General features: G+C 40.9%; 2 protein-coding genes across 2 annotated transcripts in view; both read left to right on the forward strand.

The window, feature by feature from the left end:
* Window positions 1–11,942, forward strand: part of LOC108492924 — a 63,769-nt gene extending 51,827 nt beyond the window's left edge. Inside the window, exons 18-21 of the mRNA XM_017805782.1 lie at window positions 2,094–2,177; window positions 3,733–3,856; window positions 8,847–8,937; window positions 10,037–11,942. Coding sequence (XP_017661271.1) covers window positions 2,094–2,177; window positions 3,733–3,856; window positions 8,847–8,937; window positions 10,037–10,111 — 374 coding nt within the window. The 3' untranslated portion in view covers window positions 10,112–11,942. The remainder of the gene's footprint in view (window positions 1–2,093; window positions 2,178–3,732; window positions 3,857–8,846; window positions 8,938–10,036) is intronic.
* Window positions 11,943–16,088: 4,146 nt separating this feature from the next.
* Window positions 16,089–21,784, forward strand: LRAT (lecithin retinol acyltransferase (phosphatidylcholine--retinol O-acyltransferase)). Its single transcript, XM_017805764.1, has 2 exons — window positions 16,089–16,686; window positions 17,159–21,784. Exons 1-2 carry the CDS (start codon window positions 16,141–16,143, stop codon window positions 17,309–17,311), a joined length of 699 nt encoding a protein of 232 aa, XP_017661253.1. The 5' UTR covers window positions 16,089–16,140; the 3' UTR covers window positions 17,312–21,784.
* The last annotated feature ends 411 nt before the right edge of the window (window positions 21,785–22,195 follow it).

Here is a 22,195-nt window from a genome sequence, read left to right on the forward strand (position 1 = left end):
GGTGTGCCAGTAGAAGAGGCTGCTGTGGTGAGCCCCTAGTTCTTCGTTATTGTTTTCCTCACATGTGCCAGCAAAGCTATTCTTGTGTTGCCTGATCTGCTTCAACCAAATAAGTACCATGAACTAAGATATACTATACAAATTCTGTGTTATGTCATTCTAAGGCATTTCTGTTATCCGCTGTATCACCCACCCCATACCCAAATGAACTTTCAGGATCTGTCCAGCTGCTACTGCCATAGACTTGCAGCCTCCCTTTCCGATAGGGTCAGTGAAAACTGCAGCCAGTAGGATTTGGACATAGTTTCTTTCTTACCAAGGTCAGCCTGGCTCATGTCTGATGAGTCAGCAACTCCCTGTGAGCAGGAAGAAGTTAAAGGTAATGATGATTTGGTTAGGGCTGTGTTTACCTCATCACCTGATGCAGTTCATGGAGTGCATATCTACTCATGCCTTCGTATTAGGTGCGCTGTGCTCTATACACTGCCTTTGGCCAGCATTTAGAGCATAACATCTTTAGTGTTGGGTCTCTTGCTCCCTAAAATTAAAAGAAAGCAAAAAAAAGGCAAAAAAAAAAAAAAGCCCAAAGTAGTTTGGTATCCTAAGCAGAAGCAATAATAGTACAGAACTGACAGACTGCTATATTTTCAAATTGCATTGTATCTGGCAGCGTGAAGTTTGTCCAACATAATTGATTTACAGGAGCCTGACTTCAATTCCTTTAAATGTGGCAGTTTTTAACACATAAGAGTGAAATTTCCTGTGACAGGCATGTGCCCAGGGTTGAATTGCTTGGTGCCTTAAAAAGAAATAGATCATTTTGGGACATTTGTCAGTTACTTCTTGTGGCTGCCACCTGCAGCAGTTGTACCAGAAGCTGTGACAGAAAGCAGGAAGGCTGTCGCTTCCCTGCTCTGCATAGTCCCCCCCTACTGGTGTTCAAGGAGCAGAGAGAAGGGGAGAGCTGCCACTTGTGTGCAGAAGGATGAAAAGCAACAGGAAGGGGATAGAGGAGAGAGCAACTGAGGGATGAGAAGTCTACTCTGAGTCGGGAGTGTAGGTCTATCTATTAGAGATGATGGGACTGAAAAGCCAAGGATGCTGGGAGAGCTGATATGGCTGTAGGCAAGTTGGATCAGGAGCAGAACTGGCTGAAAATTACTAGATTCTCACTGCCTAAAAACTTTGATATAGCCTATGCTTCAAGTTTGTGTTATGCTGAGTTACGAATAACTCAGTAGCAAAGCGAGTGCTTCATCTCTGGCTTTGGAGGACAGAAACTAGATAGTGACAGCCAACTGCACTTAGTCATCAACAGTTGCAAGAGGTCTGTGCTGTGCAACTTAGCCATCAAACCTCAGGTGTATACTGTGTGAATCCCACGATATGGAATTTCTGGATTTGGACAGGAGTGGGTTTGGTTTTTGATATGTAGATGGATAAAATAATCGAGATTGGCTTCCTATAGAGCATGCATTTTCTTATATAATGCTAAGATATTTAAAAAAAACCCAGTAATTAGAAGTCTTAGATTTCTTCTATGCAGCTGGATAAGTAACTGTTACAACAGTGCAAATGCGAGTCGTGCTGTGCTGAAAAGGAATTTTAAATTGTGAGTTTTCTACAGATGTTATCAGAATAAACACACACAGAATTATCAGGACAGTAGCATCCACATGTATTTTCTACCTGCACTGGAAGCAGAGAGATCTGTGTTTTAAGGGGGATAAAAGTTGTCAGCTAGGCAAGAACTGACAAGTATCTGCTATGCCTCCTTCAAAGATACTGCATTGCTAAGATCAAGATGAATATTCACATTCAAGGGTGGTGGAAGAAGGGATGCCTGATACAGCACTTGGCTGTAAAAAAAGGAAAGGGATTTGGGAGATGGAGCAGGAGGGAACAACTTTGTAATTTTGGGACCCAATCTCACCTCTCTTTTTCTAGGTGCTCCTGTGGGAAGAAAAATTGGAAATGTTTTCAGAGTTATTACAAGCAATGCAGAAAGCATACATTTAAAATGACAGTTACATCTTCAAATTATGCTATTATTTGTAGCATCATTAAAATGTATTTATTTTTATATTGTATAGATCTGCCAAGTGGTCCACATACTTATCGCTTAGAAGATCTTGCCTATACGAGAAGTGGAGACAAAGGCAATTCTGCAAACATAGGTATTTTTAGTTTTCTTGTTTTCTGAAGTGATGTAAGATTTTCAAATTAGAGTTACATATCAAGTGCTATTCTTAATTTCTTGAAATCTCTCATATCACTTGATTTTTTTTTTTTTAATTGTGCTGAAACAAAAAAAAGAATACATCTAGAACAAGGATTTTGCTAAAGAAATATCACTAGTTTCCTGATTAGCAGATGTTGTAATCTGAGGCACTAAGAAAAAATCCTAGCATGTCATAATACAAAGAAAGATTTTTGTTTAGGGTTTGAAAGTCGAGCTCTCAGAAGTTAAGAAATGCCTTTCTGAAGTTCTTCTTACAGTTGCTACTCCTTCATGTATATATGTTATGTATTATAATTTCTTGGTTGTCTGATCATGTGTAGTACTTTCATACATGAATTTTGTAACATGTATATGGCTAAAACATTGACAGTGTTAGGAAATACTAAAATTTGTTCTTGTATGTAAGAGAACATTTTTATTATATTGCTAATCCAAATGCTGTATTTCAGTGTGCAGTCTCTTTACATTGATTGTGCTGCTTCTTTGCATTGTTTAATAATTCCTTCTGTTCCTTACTTCTGCATGCAACAATTGGCTCTCTTACTTGTTGGAAGATGAGAGCGTGTGGTGTTCAAAGCTCAGTATGAATTAAAGGTGCGTTTGGGATTTGATTTGCTATTAGCTGTCATGCTAAAACTGATAAATTTTGTTCATTTGTATTTAGGAATATAGTTTTCTTGTCCTTGTTTGTGCAATTCTTTTTTCTGGGTTGAAGAATGAAAAAATATTGATTTTTTTTTTTTTGTCTTTTTTCTAATTTTCCTTTCCCTATGGTTGACCACTGTTGCAGTGTAGCATTGCCAGATCATGAATGATGCATACATAATAGACTTCTTCAGCTATAAAAGACACTACTGCTTTATTAAGGAACAGCAATAACAACAACAAACTTCACCTCTAAGATAAATTAGTCTTTGAAGTCCACAGATAAAAAGGTGCCTATAACACAAATCTGCCTTCCTGATCCTGCTCTGGAACTTCAGCTTCAGCATGAAATTAACTGAAGCTTATGAAAGCGTATTTACAGCAATACAAATGTAACTGTGATTTCTCACACTTATGTCAGAATCTCATTTAAGAGGTGGGGCAAGGACCAAACCTTCAGTCACTGATCATGCCTTGTTATGGTTAATTGTGATTACTTATCGAAGTCTTGCAAACCACTTAGGGGAAGAGAACTGCCTGTGGGTGGTTTGTTGAGATGTTGTTGTTCCTTAGGTGTCTGTCAGTGGCAGGGAATGTTTGCAGCCAGAGAAGGTCCAATAATCACTTTGTGGTCACTTAGCATTCTCTCCTCATGCTCCACCCTACATCTCTACTGACAGAGGGAGAGCTGTCATACTATTGTGTTTTTTATTCAGGAGCTCATTAAAGAGGATCCATATGTACAGTTTCAGTTAAACAGAGGATCTCAATTCAGTTTTGAAAGGATAAATACAAATTGGTTTTAACAGCTCCTATTTCAACTAATGCCAGTTAATACTTAACAGGTGTGATAGCACGGCATCCCCTCTACTATCCATACCTAAAGAAAACTTTAACAGCTCAAGCCCTGGAGAATTACTTTCAACACCTTTTAGAGCGTGAAAAACCAGAACAACAACTAGTAACAAGGTGAGTAGCTTGCTGTTCAGTCTACAGTTGTATGGTAGATACATGATGGTATCAGAAATTATCTTAAAGTATGTTAACATAGATATTGCAAAGCTGTGTGTATTGTCTTTGGTATATTTTTATGTATCTTCTTTTGCCTTTTTAAATAACAACTTAAGTGTAATCACTATGAAAGAACTTGAATTTGGGCCTCTGCTGAAGCTGGACAAAGGCCGTCAATCCGTTTAGTGAAGGCATTTAAATTCCTAGCATTAGCATACTAGTGTTGGGGCTGTTTTTGTTTTGTTCCGTACAGAATGTCTTTACCAACAAGAAATAATGTCCTTCTAATGTCCTTTGAGAAATTTCTCTCTCCATTGGTTTTGAACCATTTGGAAACTGCAGGAGCCTTAGTAACTGAAGCTTCTGAAGCCTTTGAGCCACTGCTGAACTGAGAGTTTGAAATCTGTAGAACACCACCTGAAAGACTTTCACACAGCCACTGTAGTCTGGAGCCCAAACCTACGTGATCATCTGTCAGGAACATGCCTCATACTATCCCTGTTGCTGCAAAACATTTTTAATATTTATGAAGCTCACTCACTTTCCTTCAAATACCCCGATATGACTCACTTTTGTGCCACATACACAAAGCCAGAATTTAAAGAAAAAACAGAGCTGATTTCCCTTCTTATACTCTGAAAGAGAGTACATCCCAAACAGGACACTTTTACCTGACACTCAACTAGAAAAGAATATCCTCTTCCAGCAGACAGTGTACGTAATAGTTTTGTTTTCATGCTATGGTTGATGCTCAGGGTCCTTCCTGGGGACTAGCAAATGAGACGTGTGCTGTTCTTGTAGCATGAGGTATTAGGATTTGTTCCCCTAAGGATGTCCATAAAACAGTCAACAGATTTTAAACCTTTTTCTTGCTTTTCAGACACATAAAAGCTTAAACTGTTCACTCTCCTAAAATGTATTTTGATACAAAGTCAGTTATTTGCAAATATGAAGATTCTGCCAAAATCATTACATATTTCCATGGATAGTAGACAAATTGTTAGGTGTCTTTTCACTTGTTCAAAGAGCTTTAATCAGAATGGTACAGCTCAAAGCTCAGAGAGCTTGGAGTTATTTTCACCCCTGGTCTTTTGTAAGTGCTGATTTTTGTCTTCATAAGCAGCTTGGTGCAGATCTCACCCACTGTTTTGTAAGTGCTAACAAATCTGTGTATCTAATAAATTGTGATGCTAAGAAATGTAATTGAATTTCCTCTGAAACAGAGCAGACAAGGGAAGAAATCAAAAAAGTCACGCCTCCTAATGATACTTCTAGCAATTGATTCATTGCTGTTCTTTAATGCTGTTTATGTTCATAAATAAAAGTTGAATTTTGCTGTGTCTGGATGAAGCCAAATTATTTTGATTAATTAGATTATCTGTTCCTGAGTTTGGCTTCCTTTAATTATGGGATAATGGAGCTCTGTAAGTGAATTGGAAAGCTACTGGGGAAAAAGAATAAAACCTTTTGTGGAAATATTTAGGATTATAAGGATTATGCTCATGTGCTTCAGATTGTGTAGTTTCTTTTCAAATTGTTTACTTTTTAGTTTTAACTGTGATAAAAAAGCTGTCTTACTGTTTAATTTTCCTTCATTTTCTTTATTATATGGTGAGTGGTTAAAAATATGTTCTAGTTTTGTTACTTAAAACACACCAATCATGGCTCTACCTCACTACAGAACGGAGTCTGTTAACCAGTTGCCTTTCATGCTTTTTCAGTAAAGGCATTAAATAGGTATACTAAACAGAGAAAAGGTGGGATTATTGTGATAGAAAACACTAAAAACTCAAACTTCCTGAATTTCCAGGTAAAATAATAACAAAAGATGATCTCTCAACTCCCCCATGCCCTGAAATGCCAAACTTAAGTGATTGTTTTCTGTAATAAAGTGCTAGAGTACATTCTTAACAGATCTGATTATCTTAAGATAGGGAATAAGAAACTTTTTTGGTAGTGGTATTAGGTCAGCCATTTAAGAAGGATAGTAAAGCTATCCTGTGAGATTTTTGTTGGTTTTGTCTTCTGAAATATTGTATATGGAATGTTTTGAGAACATTCCAATGCTCAGAAATAAAAAAAATGACAGCTAATTTTGTCCTGTGGGGTATTTTTCACCAAGAGCAGAAATGTGGATACTGGTGCTTCTAGATTGCTTTTTTTTTTTTTTTTTGGTACATATCTCTATTAGAGGGGGAAAATAAATATTTCTCTACATGCAAACATCTCTTTGAGCCTATGGACTTGTTTCCTGCTTTCCTCTGATGAAAAGAATCCTATCTTTTCTTGGATTTAAATGCAGTAAATAATTTTCTCTCATTATTATTTCTATGCATTTTAACAGGAAATTCAGAGGGAAACCTGATTTCTTTCAATATATATGGACAGCACTTTAAAGGAAGTAGTTAAGCAGGCACCCCATTGTGCATAAGCATAGGAGTTCAGCTAGAACAGTGAATTTTCCTTGTTTTACTGGTTTCTGTCACAGACTTATGATTCTTTGAAGGGTTTATTTGTTTTCTGTGTTTTTTTAAAAAGCAGCTCTTAAAACTTCTGATTGAACTGTACAATTACATAATATCTTTTTCCTTTAGATCTCAGTTAATTAAACTTAAATTGTTTAATTATGCTGAGTGCCTGCCAACATTTTGGTTAATGTATTGTTGCCACTTAAGACTATTACAGTGATTATAGTGGTTTTCTTTTTTTCTTTTATTGTGGGAGTTTATTTTCTATGTGGAAATATTTTGAATGCTGAGGTGCTTCAAACAGGCCTTAAAATATTGAAGATGCTGACCTTGTATATTATTTTGTAGTCCTAGTTTTAGGTAGAGTATATCAGTGTAAGTATTTCCTCAAAGTAGTTAAAATGAATGTGTAATTTAAAAATGTTCCAAATTAAGATCTGTTGCTTGTATTACATAATTCCTCTGCCAGAATTACTGCAGAAAGTAAAATGAAATTCTTCCACTCATTTTGTCATTTGCTTCTACTTTTGTATTCTCTTCAATTTCTCTCCTGGTTTGTTTTTCCTGATTGATTTTCATGAAACTTCTTTTGAGAAAAGAGGTATTAGCTTCTGAAATATATATTCCATCAGTCTAGTTCTTGTGGAGAGATCTGCCAGTAGTGAAATTGTGTGCTGCCTGGAAATCTTTGCCAGTTTTTCAGAGTGAAATTTGTAGTGTAGTGCCTAGCTCTCATGGTATGTGGTGATTGGTAATTTGCATTGAGCTTGTTAGTTGAAAATTTTATGGGGTCCTCTGGTTGTGCTGTGTAGCTGATTATGCTATTTAGTAAATAATGTAGATGACTTATTGTAGAAGTTGCTTTATTTGTCATATTCCTGTTGTCTAGTAGAGCACTGGTGGATTATTCTACTTTCCTGCCTTCCCAGTGGATTTGCATTTAAGCATGATAATGTTGCCTGCCAACTGGTTTTTAAGGAAGGGCAGCAGAATGTTGACACCAATTTTTTTTCATAATGACAACTAATACTAAACTCTACTAAATACAACTATACATTGTTGTATAATACAACTATACTAATACAACTCTACTAAAGTAGAGTGTAGGAACGAAAAAGTAGAAGGAACAGTGAAAACTTTTTGTCTGGGAGACAGACACTCCATGACTAATGCTTGCAAGAACAAGAACTGAAGCAATTGCCAGATGGCTCAGGAGAATCCTCTCCCTCCATGAAAGGTTTGCGTCGTATGCCCAAGATACAAGGGCATACAGAGCTGTGAATTTCAGCAACAGCCATCATTTTCACAATGCTCAAAAGGAGCTGAACCTTAGAATGATAAAATAAGCAGTGTAAGTGCACTGCAAGAAATTCCAGCTGTATCAAGAGAAAGACTGGAAGAATCTGTCCCAAACAGATGAAGACCAGATAGGTGACTCGAGAAAAATAAGTGGTGTTGGAAGAAGTTAAAGTGCAGCAGTCAAACATCTGGAGACAGTGAGAATTAGATATAATTTTTCTCTCTTATTCCTCATGGCTTGGTGATGCTTTGATTAAATACTTTCCTATGGAGTTAAAGGAAAACTGTCTAGTCCTTAGATGAAGAAAATATTGGAGGAAAGCAAAACCAAAGAAAAACAAGAATAGAAGGAAGATGACAAAACACTGAAAAACTGTGCAAGGAGAGGCAAATGGAAATACACTGTAGACCTATTTATGGATTTTGGAACAATAGGAAACCACAGAGCCATTTGCCAAACTGCTACAGGAGTTTCCAAATTGGAACCATAGTAGTCAAAATCAAGAATGGAGAAATTATTACAGTGGCAGTGGAACAGGAAAATAGGTCTGTCACACTAAAATAAAATTTTACCTGAACAAAATACATGGCTCCAAGAAAGCATTGAAATGTAGCTCTACTTTTAATTTGCTACGGAATTATCTCTTGGTCGTAAGTGTTCAGTGTAGTGACTCATAGTTATTTCTCAGTAATAAAGAGGATGCCTTTCCAATTGGCTGGTGCATTTGTTAGCAAAAGTGAGCGCCAGGAATTAAGTGATTGTAATTTTTGGTATCAGAACTAGGAACTAATAAAAATACTTCCTTTTGCCTGCTGTGTTGTCCGAGTTGATATTGGATCTTGAACCTCTGGCCTACAGAGCTTTGTATATGGGCTTTAACTCATAGAAAAAAGAAATCTAGAAACGGCCTTATTTAGAAATGCATGAGTTTTGGAGTTGAATAGAGGAGAATGATTACTTTATGGTTCTACTTTCAAACTATGGGGACTCTTGATTTGGAGTAAGGGGAAGGAACATGAAGGCAGGGAAGGCCTTGTGTTAATCTTAACTTTTTGGTTTGACTTGGCAGTGGGATGCAATCAGAAGCGTGAATTTTTTGCATGCTGGCTTTGCTTGATGTTCTGTACAAATGTTCCTTACAAAATCTCTTGAGAAATAATGTGCAGTTTTTATTTTACAGATATGAGTTGCCGGGAATCCATGGATTAAATTTTGTTCTGAAGAATTCCCTTGGTGGTGGTGGTATAGCATCCCTAAGAAGTGACCCACAGGCATGTATCAAAGCAATGATTTTAATGTAGTTATCTTTCATAAGTCTCTCTATAACTAGTTTTTGGGGTGGAACTGTAAGCTTTGGGGGTTGACTCTAGTTCCTTTTAATTTCCTGTTAAGAGACATTACCTATTTATTTTTTTTAAAGTTTGAAAACAACATAGGGAAGTCAAAAGTTGATTTACAATATGTGGTGAAAAGAATGTGTACGAGAAACTATTGAAATAGTTTTCAAATCATTTATTCTAAGATGTGCTACCTGAGTTTTTAGATGCACCAGCAAAATTAGTTTGTCAAAAAGGCTGTCATGTTTTGAAAAATGCAGATTTACTAGACAACTAGATTATTTCTTAGTATTTATACAGGAACCATGCACTGTACAACAACTCCTAACTTATCCTATGCCTTCTGTAGTTAAAATACTGATAAATAATATAAATATGAAAAACAGACAGATAGAAGTTCTTTTGTGTTGATGACATTATGTGAACCTGAAAGTAACACTTTCTAAGAGTACAGTTTGAGTATTAAATATTTGAAACCTCTAATCCTGAAGATGAGATCCTTTAATGTAGCAGTGCTATGGATACAGCACAGCTGCCATAGGCTCAGAAATGCTTATGTGTACAAATAATCTCAGCATAGTCAAGAAGACTGCTCAAAAAATAAGGTGATGCTATATATGAATTGGATAGTAGAACTGAACCCCAAATAAGTATTTTAGCACTAGGTACCAAATAAACTGAAGAAACTGTTCCATCTGTTCATGTTTAGATGCTTGAAAACTCAACTGTATAGTTTTCCGTACTTAATTGTACTGATTCACAAGTAAGAAAGTCAAATAAATGAAAAAGGTAAATATAACTTGGGATACCGTACATACTTAGGCTTGATAAAACTCACCCAAAATTAAATACATATATATATGTGTGTATGTGTGTGTAGAAAGAAATACTAAAAAAAAACTTCCCAAATGTACTGAATTTTCACCGATTACAGGAAAAATACTGTATTGAACCACTTCTAAAAAACTTAATTTAGAAAGGTGGTATATTTAGATAGTAAAATGACATGTTGGTTTGGTTCTTTTTCTTACAGGGTAAAGCACTTGGACAGATGCTGTTGGATTTCCAGATTAAAAATGTTCCTGATTTAAAATCACTGATAGAGTAACAGGTGTTTAATATACATGCTTTTAACACTGAGTGGTATAAAAACATTATAAACAAGAACTGGCTTCTTGAGTGAGATTTTTTTTAAAGTCAAAGAGTAGAAATTTGTGACAGTTATCTCTCAGAGGCTTAGCTATATGGCACAGATTAGCATATGTTTTGAGTAATACCAGACTAATAGCTTTGTCTGTGACTGATAACATTTCCTATCTAGATAATACATTGGATGAAGAATTAATTTATTTCCTGAAAAATAGAATTAATCAAATTGCAACATAACATTTAATTATAAGACAAGATAATCTTTATCCCAGGATGAAAATTACCTCCTGCTCAGTCCATCTCTCTTTTCCTTTTCTCAGTCTTTATTTGAAAATTTAATGGACTACTGTCCTGTCAGCTGTGTTTGTCCTGTGCACAGAGTGAGGCTGGGTAACCTGCTGTGCATTGCTGTGAAGTCAGCACTGTCTGGTACTGGAGAACAGCTTTCTCTGTTAGGCAATAAAGAAAAGTAATAATTGGTACTGTTATACAGTGACTGGTTGTAAATGCTGACCTTTGGTGGTGATCCACCAAACTTCCAGCACTTTGTCTGATTAATGACAGACTTCATTATTACATTTTCCAATATCTCTTACTAATCAGTCCCTCGGTTGAAAGCACTGACTTTGAAATCACAGATCTTGGCGTGGTAATAAATTTGAACGTGAGGAAAGGGGAGTCTGCCTGCTTGCTCCTCCTTGGGATGGTGCAGTCCTGGTAGGGAGCAAGGGGGGCCAGATGGTGCAGTCCTGGCAGGGTGGAAGGGGGGGCCAGGGGGTGGATGGATACCTGGTTTTGTTTCAGGGCTGTTAAGTCCTCCTTTTGTGCAGCAGTCATGCCTGGATTAAGTTCACTTGACTGTTGTTTGTGTTGCGCTTCCCACAGAAAAGTCTGTTTTCTGCTGTGAAAGGAATACCATGTTGAATGCAGTGTACTCTGTCTCTCTTCTGACTCCCAGTTATCACCTGCCCATCTTCCTGCACAATATGACTAGCATATTCAAATTAGGATACTTCTAAACTTCTTCACCTGATTTAGAAGAGGCTCAAAAATCTGTATTATACTTCTGGGACAATATCAAGGTGGAAGTTCTGATAACTGTATTTTCTCTGCCGAAGCCATAAAAATATTACTCCGCATGTTCAGCCATTTTATAATCAGAAATTAATCTTTCTGGTTTTTGGGGGGAAATTGTATTGTTTAGTGCTAACAAAATGAGACATTACTACTACCAGACAAAACTTATAAAAGTAAGTATTTCTTAATTGTCACCTAAACTATCTGTTAGTTGTTCCTAAAGCTCCGTCTGTGCTATTACTGTTACTGATTTCCTAGCCTCCTGCTTGCTAAGCAGGACTAGGCAATGAGTCATTCCCACCTTTTCTGTAGTTTTGTTCATTTGAGTTGAAGGTATCATAAGTGAATGCTTTATCCATCTAAATACATTATCCTCTGAGCAAGTTATAAGTACTATCCATGTTTACAGCATGGTTCAGTGAGGTTGTAAAAAATGAGTCATTACTTCATTGCAGAAAAATATCCAAGTTAATAACTTCAAAGGGAAAATGGCATGCAGGTTTTATTATGTTTACAGTCACTGTTTGTTAGAAGACTCTTGTTAATAATTTGGAAGCCTATTAAGAGGAAAATAAAACAAAAGTGATAGGCCTCAGTAACAAACCTACAAGGATAAAAACGCTACAGTAATTATTCACTCAATATGCTGCTTAAGTGACTGTGGAAATGTGTATGCAATAAGTTTCTGAATAAAAATGAATATTTATAAAGTATAAATTTGTTTTAGTCATTTATCTTCTACAGGAAGAGAGTGATACTTAGCTCAAAGGTTCTTTGTTTGGGATTGTTTCACTTGCCTGCAATTTCATGCATTGTCTTGCCGGTTTCCTTCTTTGTTCAGATTTTGTCTGTTCTGTCCCTAGTCTTTGTTAAATACAAAAAGTAGAAAGGTAAATGATACTGTTTTCTAGAGACCTGGTTACTTATAACTCTACAATGGAAGCTGTAATTTGCTGAAAAGAATGGTACAGTGTTCAAATGGGTTGGATATGGGAATACAAAGGCGTTATTTTATATCTCTGGAATAGCCCTTTTGGATGCTGTGAAACCATCCTTCACAAACATGTTTTCTGTCCATTCCTTCTTTCAGTACACCAGCTTAAACCAAGTGGCATTGCTTTTCAGATAATTTTCTTGCAAATTATATCTTCCAAAAACCTCTATCCAAAGATTTTATTCTCCTTGAATACCTTAAGGTGGTTTGAATTCATGAAACTATACTTGTTTCAGCTGTCCCAAAAGACATGAAAGCTGCATTTGTTTCTTAATCTACAGTAAAACTTGAGTAATGGAGAAATGGTTGGTAAAATGTCAAATGGTGAGCATGTTTGCAACCAGCATTGGTTTAACTTAAGTCAGCTAAAAAATTCATTTTGCCTGCTTGTTAAACCAGGTCTGTTCCTCATATAAGCAAGAACTTAACCTTTCCAATTGCCTGCCTTTCCTGCTTTTTCCCTACTGTGTTAGCTGTGAGGGCACGATGGAAATAGTAATGCCGAGTGCATAAAATAAGGTTCCTTGTAATGCAGGAGTTTCAGTGTAATGGAAACTGGCTCACACTTCTTACCTAAGAAGTTTTTGTGCCGTGGCTCATCTGCACTACTGAACAAAGGCTGCATTCTCTTACCTCTTGCAGTTTTCTTACTGCATCTCACCCTAACTGTTGAGACTAAAGCATGGGTTTTATCATTAAATTGTTCCATAGCAGTTAACAGTCCAAACAAATACTTTCTCAGTGTTTGCTGATTTATATTTAATATTCCCCAGTGTTTTTTCCACTTAAATTTGTGTATTATAGGTACAAAAGCTATTATTCAAAGGTCACCCAAGAGGATGTGCTAGTGTTTGATGCACAATGTGTGTTTTTAGTTTTGCCATCTCCCATTGAGCCATTTTTCTACTAAAATAAATGGTTTTTTTCCTACTTCAGAGCAGATGAAAAATAATGGTAAGTATACCTTTTAAATTTCAGTTTACATTATGGAAATTTGGCAGTAATAGGAGTGTAGCCCCTTGGGTTTGAAAGGAGAAAATGTTGGATTGCAAGTTGCTTTGCAAGAATCTGGTTTAATTCAGAAATTACTTTGTATTGTATTAAATGCTTTGCACACAGTAATGCTCACAACAGTTACAAGGTAGTGGCAAAGCATTATGTGGATGGATTTCACTTGCTGCAACCCATTCCACAGACCTGTCTGCTCTGTAATGCCTTTTGGGCTTGTTCATTGGGGTTTCCAGGCTTGGGACTGACCGAGGGGTTGGGGGGGTGAGGAAGAGAGGAGACTCGCTAGTGCCTTTAGGTACTAGGAAATTACACTGCATAAATGTAACACCTTTCACCTTAAAACTTTGAAACCCTCCCATGCAGGAAGACTTTGAGTCTTCTTGTGGCAATTCCTCTTCTTCGATTTCATCCTGGTTTCCTTTACGGATTTACCTGAAATGGACCCTGGTGATTTTGGGATTAAAGCTAACTAGCGTGAAGAAAGCAAACAAAGGATGCCTCCAAGAGAAAGATCCCATTGGGAAATGTCTGTATCTGCCAGGGAGTTTAGTTGAATTTCTCTACCTTCTTTGGGCAGGGGAAAGAATTCTGAACTGTAGGACTGAAGCATCTCTAGCGCCTGTTTCAACAAAGACCATCCAGATGCTCCCTAGACAGCTTTGGGGGAGAGGGGGAATCTTGAGATGGCAGCACAGGGCAGGAATAGTGCACATCCTCCCAGGAGGGAGACAGGAACCTTTCTGTGCCCAGACGTTCTATGGAATGTTTGACAACCTTCTGTGGCACACTGCTCCAGCTCTGGACCAGCTGCTGTGACTATCACCAACAGGTGAGACCCTTCATCAGGATGAGGCATTTTTTCTTTTCCCCTGTCCCTTAAAAATAATGCACTAGTTAAAAATTAGTAGTTTCCCCCTCCTCCCCCTGTTTTTATTTACTAGTAGCAAACCTTCCAAATATATTTAAACATCTGAATTTGCAAGTACACTGGTTTAATTTATATAATTGTGTGTGGCTTGTGGCTAATCCACAGGGTTCCTGCCAGCATCGTAAGCCACATCTATAAGGTATTTTCTCTTTTGTAAGTGAAGTCGGGGGCTTGAGAAGGGTAAGCCTCTGTTGCGTAAAAATTTGGCTGAGACTCTCCAGACAAAATCCCAAATGCCTGATCACTCTGTTAAGTAGTGCTGGGGCTCTGGCATGTAATCAGCAATGGAACAAGAGGTTATGGTGGGCCTCCCTCTTTGCAGATGAAGCAAGGTGAGGATTATATTCAGTTTCCCAGGAAGCTGCTCTCTGCTTCAAGCAGGAGGAAATGGGAAAGCACCAGCCATCATTTGGTTGACAAGCAGTGAGGTAACCCACTCCCCTGAAATATTTTCTTCACCAAGGAAGTGAAAAACTTGGGTTGGGTCATTGATAAGTTTCACCTTTCCTGGGCATAAGATCCTGAACCTTGGTTCTGTATCTATGGTGGTAGAAGGCTCTTGCCTGATGAGTACTTTGCATCCCCTTTGCCTTCCTAGTCATACCAGAGCCATTTGCTAATGGAAAGAAAAAGGAATGGTGAACTTTTTTTTTTTTTTTTTTTTTTTTTTTTTTTTTTTTTTTTTTTTTTTTTTTTTTTTTTTTTTTTTTGTGGTGTGACCAAAGGGGTTCTACAGCTCGAGGGTGGTCTAGGGATCTCATTAGTGATCCACAGGCTCTCGGATTTAAAGTGACGGAGGAGAGAAAAATAACCTACTGTTCAAAGGCAGTTTTCCTGTGGAGAGCCGCCAAGCTGTTGCACACCAGCAGATCTCGCTTCCCTGTTTCCCACTTGGCATCTCGTGTTTGCCATGTTTTCCTGAGTTTAAGGGAAGATGCTCCAACAAACTTTTCTAGCATTCTCACACGCATATCCCCTCACTCTTGCGCCCGCTCCGCGTTTCTCACGGAGGCGAAAGCTCCCCCCTGCAGCCGGAGCGGCTGGAGCGGGGCAGGAGCGGCTGCGACACGAACAAAGGTCCCGGCGGCGGGGACTCGGGGAAAGGCTGCAACCACGGCGGCGGGGGGGGGCGGCCCCCTCCTCTGCCACTCTTCGGGCCCTGTCATCTTCCAGGTAAGATGAATGCCTGTCCCATCCATCATCCCGCCGTCCCCGAGGGGGCGGGAACCTGCTGGCTACTGAAAGTTCCGAGCCTCGTCCGGGGCGGCATTGTTGACCTGACAGGGCTGCTCTTTTGTGGGCTCCGTTGCCAGGATTTGGCCATTTGCATAACGGATTAGCATGAAACTGAGCGGACGGGAATGCCGCTCCGCCGATTCCCACTCTTTTTTAGCTGGCGGACCCTTCGGGCAAGTTAATTTATAAATGTGACTTCCCGCTCTCCCTCGGAGACCTGTTTTCTTTCCAGGAAGAAAGACGCTCGGCTCCCTTCTCCCGCCCCCCTGTGAGCACTGTGCCAGCCCGCCCGCCCCGATCCCACTGGGTGCCGCTTGGACCCCGCGGCTGCCGGGGCGGCCCCCGGAGCCCCTGGGGTCCCACGGGAGGGGGAAGGTGAACGAAGCAACTGCGGCCCCGGGCGGGGCTCTCTGTTCCCTGCTCTCCCTAGGGCGGGAGAAGGGCTTCCAACGCACTTTTCCTTGCACTTCTACCTGGGCAGCGCCGAGGGAAGGCGGGGCGGGAGGTGAGGGTGGCTCCCGGCCCCGGAGTGCGGGCTGTGGGCACTGTGGCGTCGCCGCGGACAGGCCGGGGGACAGTGGGTCGGCTCGGGGGCCCGCCGCGCTCCCCAATAAAGCCCAGCCGGTCCGGGGCAGGCGGTCCCCGCACGCCGCTCAGCCGGTGGGCCGGCCCCGGTGCCTGCCCCGCCCCACCGGGAGCCTAGAAAAGCGGAGCCGGGCGCCGAGGGCTTTGCCGGCCGACCATGAAGAACCCGGTGCAGCAGGCAGCCTCGCTGCTGCTGGAGAAGCTTATGATGCTCCTCGTCCACGTCCGGCCCTTCCTCGCGGGCTCCGGCGGGGAGACAACGCCACCGCCCCCCGGCGACTACGACACCAGCTGCTTCAAACGGGGAGACCTTCTGGAGGTGCCTCGCACCCTCTTTATTCACTTCGGCATCTACCTGGGCGAGAACCGCGTCGCCCACTTGATGCCCGACATCCTGCCCTCCTTCACCGACGACCTCCGGCAGATCCAGCAGGTGGTGACCAACAAGCGGCTTATCCTGGGCGTCATCGCCAGGACGGCCAGCGTCCGCGTGGACACGGTGGAGAACTTCGCCTACGGCGGCAGCATCCTGGTCAACCACATGGACCGGCTCTTCGAGGACCAGGTGCTGGGCAGCGAGGAGGCGGCGCGCCGGGCGGAGAAGCTGATGGGCACCACGGCCTACAGCCTGCTCTGGAACAACTGCGAGCACTTCGTCACCTACTGCCGATACGGAGCCCCGGTCAGCTTTCAGACCGACAAGGTACGGCCTGGCCCGCGGGGCGGCCGGGACAGGCGGGGGGCGGTGCTGCCCTTCCTGCCGTTCCCCGAAACTGGGTCAGCCGCGGCCCCGGGGCGGGGGTTCCCCGCCCGGAGCTGACGCCGCTGTGCCCGCGGCCGGCAGTGCCGCCGGCGCGGAGCTGCCCGGGGCGGTGCGGAGCCGGGCCCCGCCGCCTTCGAGCGGCGAGGAGAGCGAAGCTGAATTCGTAGTTCGATTAGTACTCTTTTAAAATGCTCCGAAACTACTGGCTTCAGCCCGAGCCGCAGGCAGCACTGGGGCTGATGCTGGGGGTGATGCGGTGCCAGCCCTCGTGCTGGGCTCTGGAGAGCCCGTGTGAGACTTGGGACAGCAGCCGCTGGTCTGTCCCGAGGGAGTGGGCATCGCCAGCTCTCCAGCCAAAGCTTTCCTCTTCAACTCTCATCTTTTGCCCTTTTTTTTTTTTTTTTTTTTCCAGTTCTGTGAGACTGTGAAGATGATTATTCGGGACCAGAGGAGCGTGCTCGCGTCAGTGCTTGTGGGACTAGCGTCAATAGTCTGCCTAGGTTTGGCACCCTCCACCACGCTCCCCACTATCTTTATTCCCTTCTTCCTGTGGATGGCTGGCTGACAGCCTTCCTGGAGGCGTGCAACTGGCATCTGTATATAGGATGTATACTACTGTATTTATGAAAGCACAGATTACTCATCGATGTCGTGTAAAGTTTCTTAACCTTGTGCACCATTTTAAAATACAACTCTGTCTAGAACACAGTGCACAAGGCATAGCTTACTGTGTAAGCCAAGTAACAGATTTCCTGAAAATCTTGGTATATTTTAACACACCTTTAAATCGTTGAAAAAAGTAGGTTTGCAATGCAGTTCTGTTCCTTGTCTTTAGCAATAAGTGATTCTGACTACATCCTTCAGATTCTTCAATTTCTTAGCTGCATACCTGGGTGCCATAACTATTAACAAAAATGGATGATGGAGTTCCACAAAGTGATGGAAATGGGAAACAAGCTGCTTACCTCTTTCTTTTATAAATATAGTATATATTCAGAAATTACTGTGTCCATTCTTAAAATACTCTTTAGTGGAAATGCAAGTGAGTAAACTGACTCTTTTTGATAGCAAAGAAGGAAAACCAACCTCTGTGCTGCAGGAGCACATCTGGCTAGACTGGCTAAAGTAATTTCCCTTCTGAGAAATGTTCACAAATCTGTCAGTTGTATTAATTGTGTAAATGCTTGCTACAGTATTGAACAACTTTTTAATTGGGTTAGTGGTAAGGAAATATGGCAACTCCTTGCCAATTTCCTTGCTGCTGATAGTGGCTAGTGCGGCTAATATAAATGGCGACAGAGGGATTTAGGAGATACAGGAAGAAACTGTCTTGCCATATGACAGCTAGTGACCTACAGATGTTGGACATTCCCAGTGTTCCAGAAAACATGGCAGTGAGGAGGAGGACAGACACCAATTTAATTCCTGCCTTCCCTCAGCAGTGGAACCTGTGTGAGTGCCATGAAGTATCAGGGATTATCGGAGCAGTTTCTGTGGTGGCTATATTGTGATTTTGTATATTGCCTTAAAACAAGATGCTTCTCAGTAAAAGATAACGTGTCTTTCTATACTAATTTCTTGTGAGTAAGTATTCACTTGCAAGCCAACAGATGGTGCTAAAAATGTTTCATCTTCAGTGTTGTGGCTTTTTGGTTTATCAAGAATGTGTAAAGTTGGATTTGAAATCAAGTTCATGTAGCCAATTGTTTAAATGCCAAAAACCTTTGCTATTTTTTTTTCTCAGTAAGGTCTTTTATGTATGCAGAGAAATTGTTCAGCTCCTGGAATGTCTTGTGTGCATACATGCACTTACTTGTTCACACACTGTGCTTGCCTTCCTTTCTTGTCAAGAGCCAATACGACGGTGTCTTGACCAAGGACTGAACTTCAGATATACTTGTTTCTCTAAGTGGTGTGCAGTGTCCTGTTATCAGCTCTGTTACTGAAATGGCCACTTCCCAAATTTTTACAGAGACTCACTTTAACTGTGCTATAAACCCCTTCCTCCTTCCCCTAGACCTTACAGATGCTTGAAGATTATATTTTTGAACTGTGAGTCTACTTGGCTACTCTCTAATCATTGTCTTCTGGCTGCTTCACTATAAGTGACAAAGAATGTAAAGATTGGGGTGAAATTCCAGCTCGTAGGAAACAGCAGCATGACTGCTGCTGCCATCAAGTGAGAGGGGATTTCAGCCCAGCTTTCAGTACACATTCAATCTGCAGCCCAGCTCCAAGCAGCTGGATATCAATTACTGCTGGATCCTTGTAAACAACTTCTGTTCTGCTTTCAAAGATTACAATGCTCAGTGTAACTGTTTCTGGTAAACTTTTGAAATTGAGGTGTTTTTTAATTAACAGGAATTACTTTTTCATAGTGTGCATTAGTGATATTTACATAAACTCTAGTTTGTTGGGTTTTTTTACTTGCTGTGCATAAGGTATGAACTGTAGTCATTACTGTAATTATATAAATAGATTTTATTCAGTTACAAAGTCTACTAGCCTCTTGATATTTAGTATAGGGCTGTAGCATTACTGTAAGATATCCCAGTAGGGCACTGAACAGGCCATTAACATGCAGTTACATGGTGTCTGATTACAGGTGGGCTTTTCTTTACCCTTTATTTAATTGGGATTTATAAAAATTCCAGTAATTCTTACGATTTACATATACAATAAACAACGGGGTCATGACCAGTAACCAAACTACAAGTGGGACTGTTGGAAGGCAGAGAAATGTTCCTGCTCTAGCTTCAGTATCAAAGGACCAGTGCTCCTCCACTGCTAATGCTGTTGAGCAAAAATCATCCAGAGTGACTAAATTGGGATTTTCATAGGTGTCTATGAAATAAATGAAAGCAGTTCCTTGCAGGCTTACAGCTGTATAATAGAGAATGTTCCTTCAACGTGTAAAGTTTTAAACTTATGAAATGCTATGAAATAGTCTAGAATGTCTCGCGGTATCCTTTCATCAAAGACAAATAATAATGTGGGCATAGGAACAGAAATTCAGCTGCATGTTTAGGCATTTTTCCTACCAACTATAATTCTAGCAAAGATCTGGAAATTTTGTTAAAGTCAGGCATGAGTCAAATCAGTCATATTCTGAGGGGAAAAACAAGACTAGCAGGCATGAATTGTCCTGTCCAGCTCAGTGGGTGGTGGTTGTGCTCTGAAATATTTTGGTAAATGTCAGTATCAACTTTTTTCTGTAATTACTTGAGTAAAAATAAGCACTTGCCCTAGCTGGAGCATTGCATTTCAGACTTGAGCTCAACTGTGATGCAATTGAAATGAAGGGGCCAGTTATAATAAAAACACAGAAAACTGTGAAGTAGTTCAGCTGTTGGGGAAATGTGTGCGATTAGACGTGAAATTGTTCATTGGTAACTGTAAGTGATGACGATGGGAAGTGTAAATCTAGAGCTGCAGCTCATTTTAGTGGTGGGGCTGTTTTGACAAGCTGTGTGGTTAAACCAGAATACGTAATGGAGGAGTATAACCATCACCCTTGTGCCACTGGGAAAGGCAAGTAGCGAAGACATGCAGTTTAAAGGATAGATGTCTCACTTCAGGCTTTCCAAAGAAAACAAAAACAAAGTGAGCATTCACAAGGCTCAAAATGTTTTTACAAAACTTGTTTTTAAAAGAAAAAAAAAAGTAAGTTGCTAAATGAAGGCATTAGAACAGTGTGCTTTCTCTTTTTCTATTTGCATTTATTTTAGCTTGGAACATAAATGATTACTCATATTTTGGTGAACAATCATCTGCTGCTTGATTTCACCTTTCCATCCTCCTGTGCTGAAGGAGAATGCTACATATAAATGCCATTGAGGCTTTTAATGAAAACAAAATCATAGCAATACTTGTTAAAGTCTGAGGGGGTGGGGAACAGGGAATTAAACTGCTGTGTGACTTGACATCATCCAGACAGGTTTTAGAAAGCAAACTGCAGCAAGAAGAAACATCATAACTGTGATCTCTAGAAATGATATGGTGCTGTATTATTTATTGCATGTTCTCACATTAAATAAAGCGTCACACATCACTGAATGATACAGAACTGTGTTAGGCAGTCATTAGTTGGCATCTCCTTTATCCACAGAAATTTAAAAAAAAGTTTTTTAGTCACCTCGGGTGACTCTAGGAGCCATTTGCTCACTATGCTTTTTCGGACCTGATTCATCCGAGTACTTAACTGCCGTGAATGGGCTTACTGATGGGAAGTGAAGATATAAAAGCTAAGTAGTTTTGGGGCTCTTTGCTGTAGTGCATGGCAGTCTTCTGTCAGCCTTACAGAAATCTTTCAGAGCACTGTGCTAGTAGAATAAACAATCTCCTCTGCTATAGAAATAGATCATAAAAAGGATTTGAGGCTATTTTGGCATAATTTCCTAAAAAATTATTCTTATATGTTCTATGATTTAGCTTCACTTCTGAAGTCAAGAGAACATTTAGGATGTGGTCCCGAGTGCTCAGATACTGTGGGAGAAGGGGGGCAAGTGGTGAGATCTTTAGGTAGTTTAAATCAGAATTACATAGATTGCAGTACCACAGTTCTGTCTGTCACAAAACTGGGGATTTAGGTTTACTGTTTCCGTGTCTCACAGGGTAGAAAACTTCCCTTAGATGTTCTGTAGCTTTCCTCATTTACAAGGGAACTTCACTTAGCGCTGTGGCTTTGTTTCAGTAGTTGCTTCTTCTGTATAGTGTATCTGTGAACTGGAAAACAGTCAGTGGATGCTCTGTGGTCATGCGATTTGGAACAAATCAGCTGCATAGTCTCCTACAACTACATCACAACACCTACAAGTAGATGCTTGGTCTGAACAAAGCAGTGGAAGTATGGGAGGCAGACAGCATAGGTTTATTTTACTTGCAAGGGCAGGGTATATTAAGTGTGGTGTAGTGGGTTTCTGTGTCTAGGTTTGGTAGCAGAGGGGCCATAGGGGTGGCTTCTGTTAGAAGCTGCTAGAAGCTTCCCCTGCCTGGTGGAGCCAATACCAGCCAGCTCCAGGATGGACTTCCTGCTGCTGGCCAAGGCCGAGCCAATCAGGAGTGATAGTAACGCCTCTGTGATAACATATTTAAGAACAGACAGTTATTGCTCAGAGAAAATTCCATCCAGGAAAGAGTGGAGTGAGAATAAGTGAACAACTATGTGGACACCAAGGTGAGTGCAGAAGGAGGGGCAGGAGGTGCTCCAGGCGCCAGAGCTGAGGCCCTGCAGCCCGTGGTGCAGACCATGGTGGAGCAGCTGTGCCCCTGCAGCCCATGGAGGACCATCGGGGTGCAGAGACCCCCTACAGCCCATGGAGGAGCCCATGCTGAAGCAGGTGGATATCTGAAGGAGGCTGTGACCCCATGGGAGGTCCATGATGGAGCAGGGTCCTGCTGGGAACCTGCAGCCTGTGGAGAGGGAAGCCCACGCTGGAGCAGGTTTTTC

Source organism: Lepidothrix coronata, unplaced genomic scaffold (genome assembly GCF_001604755.1).
Source record: "Lepidothrix coronata isolate B3197 unplaced genomic scaffold, Lepidothrix_coronata-1.0 Scaffold13, whole genome shotgun sequence".
Classification (NCBI taxonomy): domain Eukaryota; kingdom Metazoa; phylum Chordata; class Aves; order Passeriformes; family Pipridae; genus Lepidothrix; species Lepidothrix coronata.

Bases quoted from the DNA above. Each gene is read 5' to 3' on its own strand.
- LRAT (XM_017805764.1), top strand. From the start codon at position 16,141: ATGAAGAACCCGGTGCAGCAGGCAGCCTCGCTGCTGCTGGAGAAGCTT. The intron at 16,687-17,158 runs GTACGGCCTGGC...TTTTTTTTCCAG, and splicing joins TCAGCTTTCAGACCGACAAG to TTCTGTGAGACTGTGAAGAT.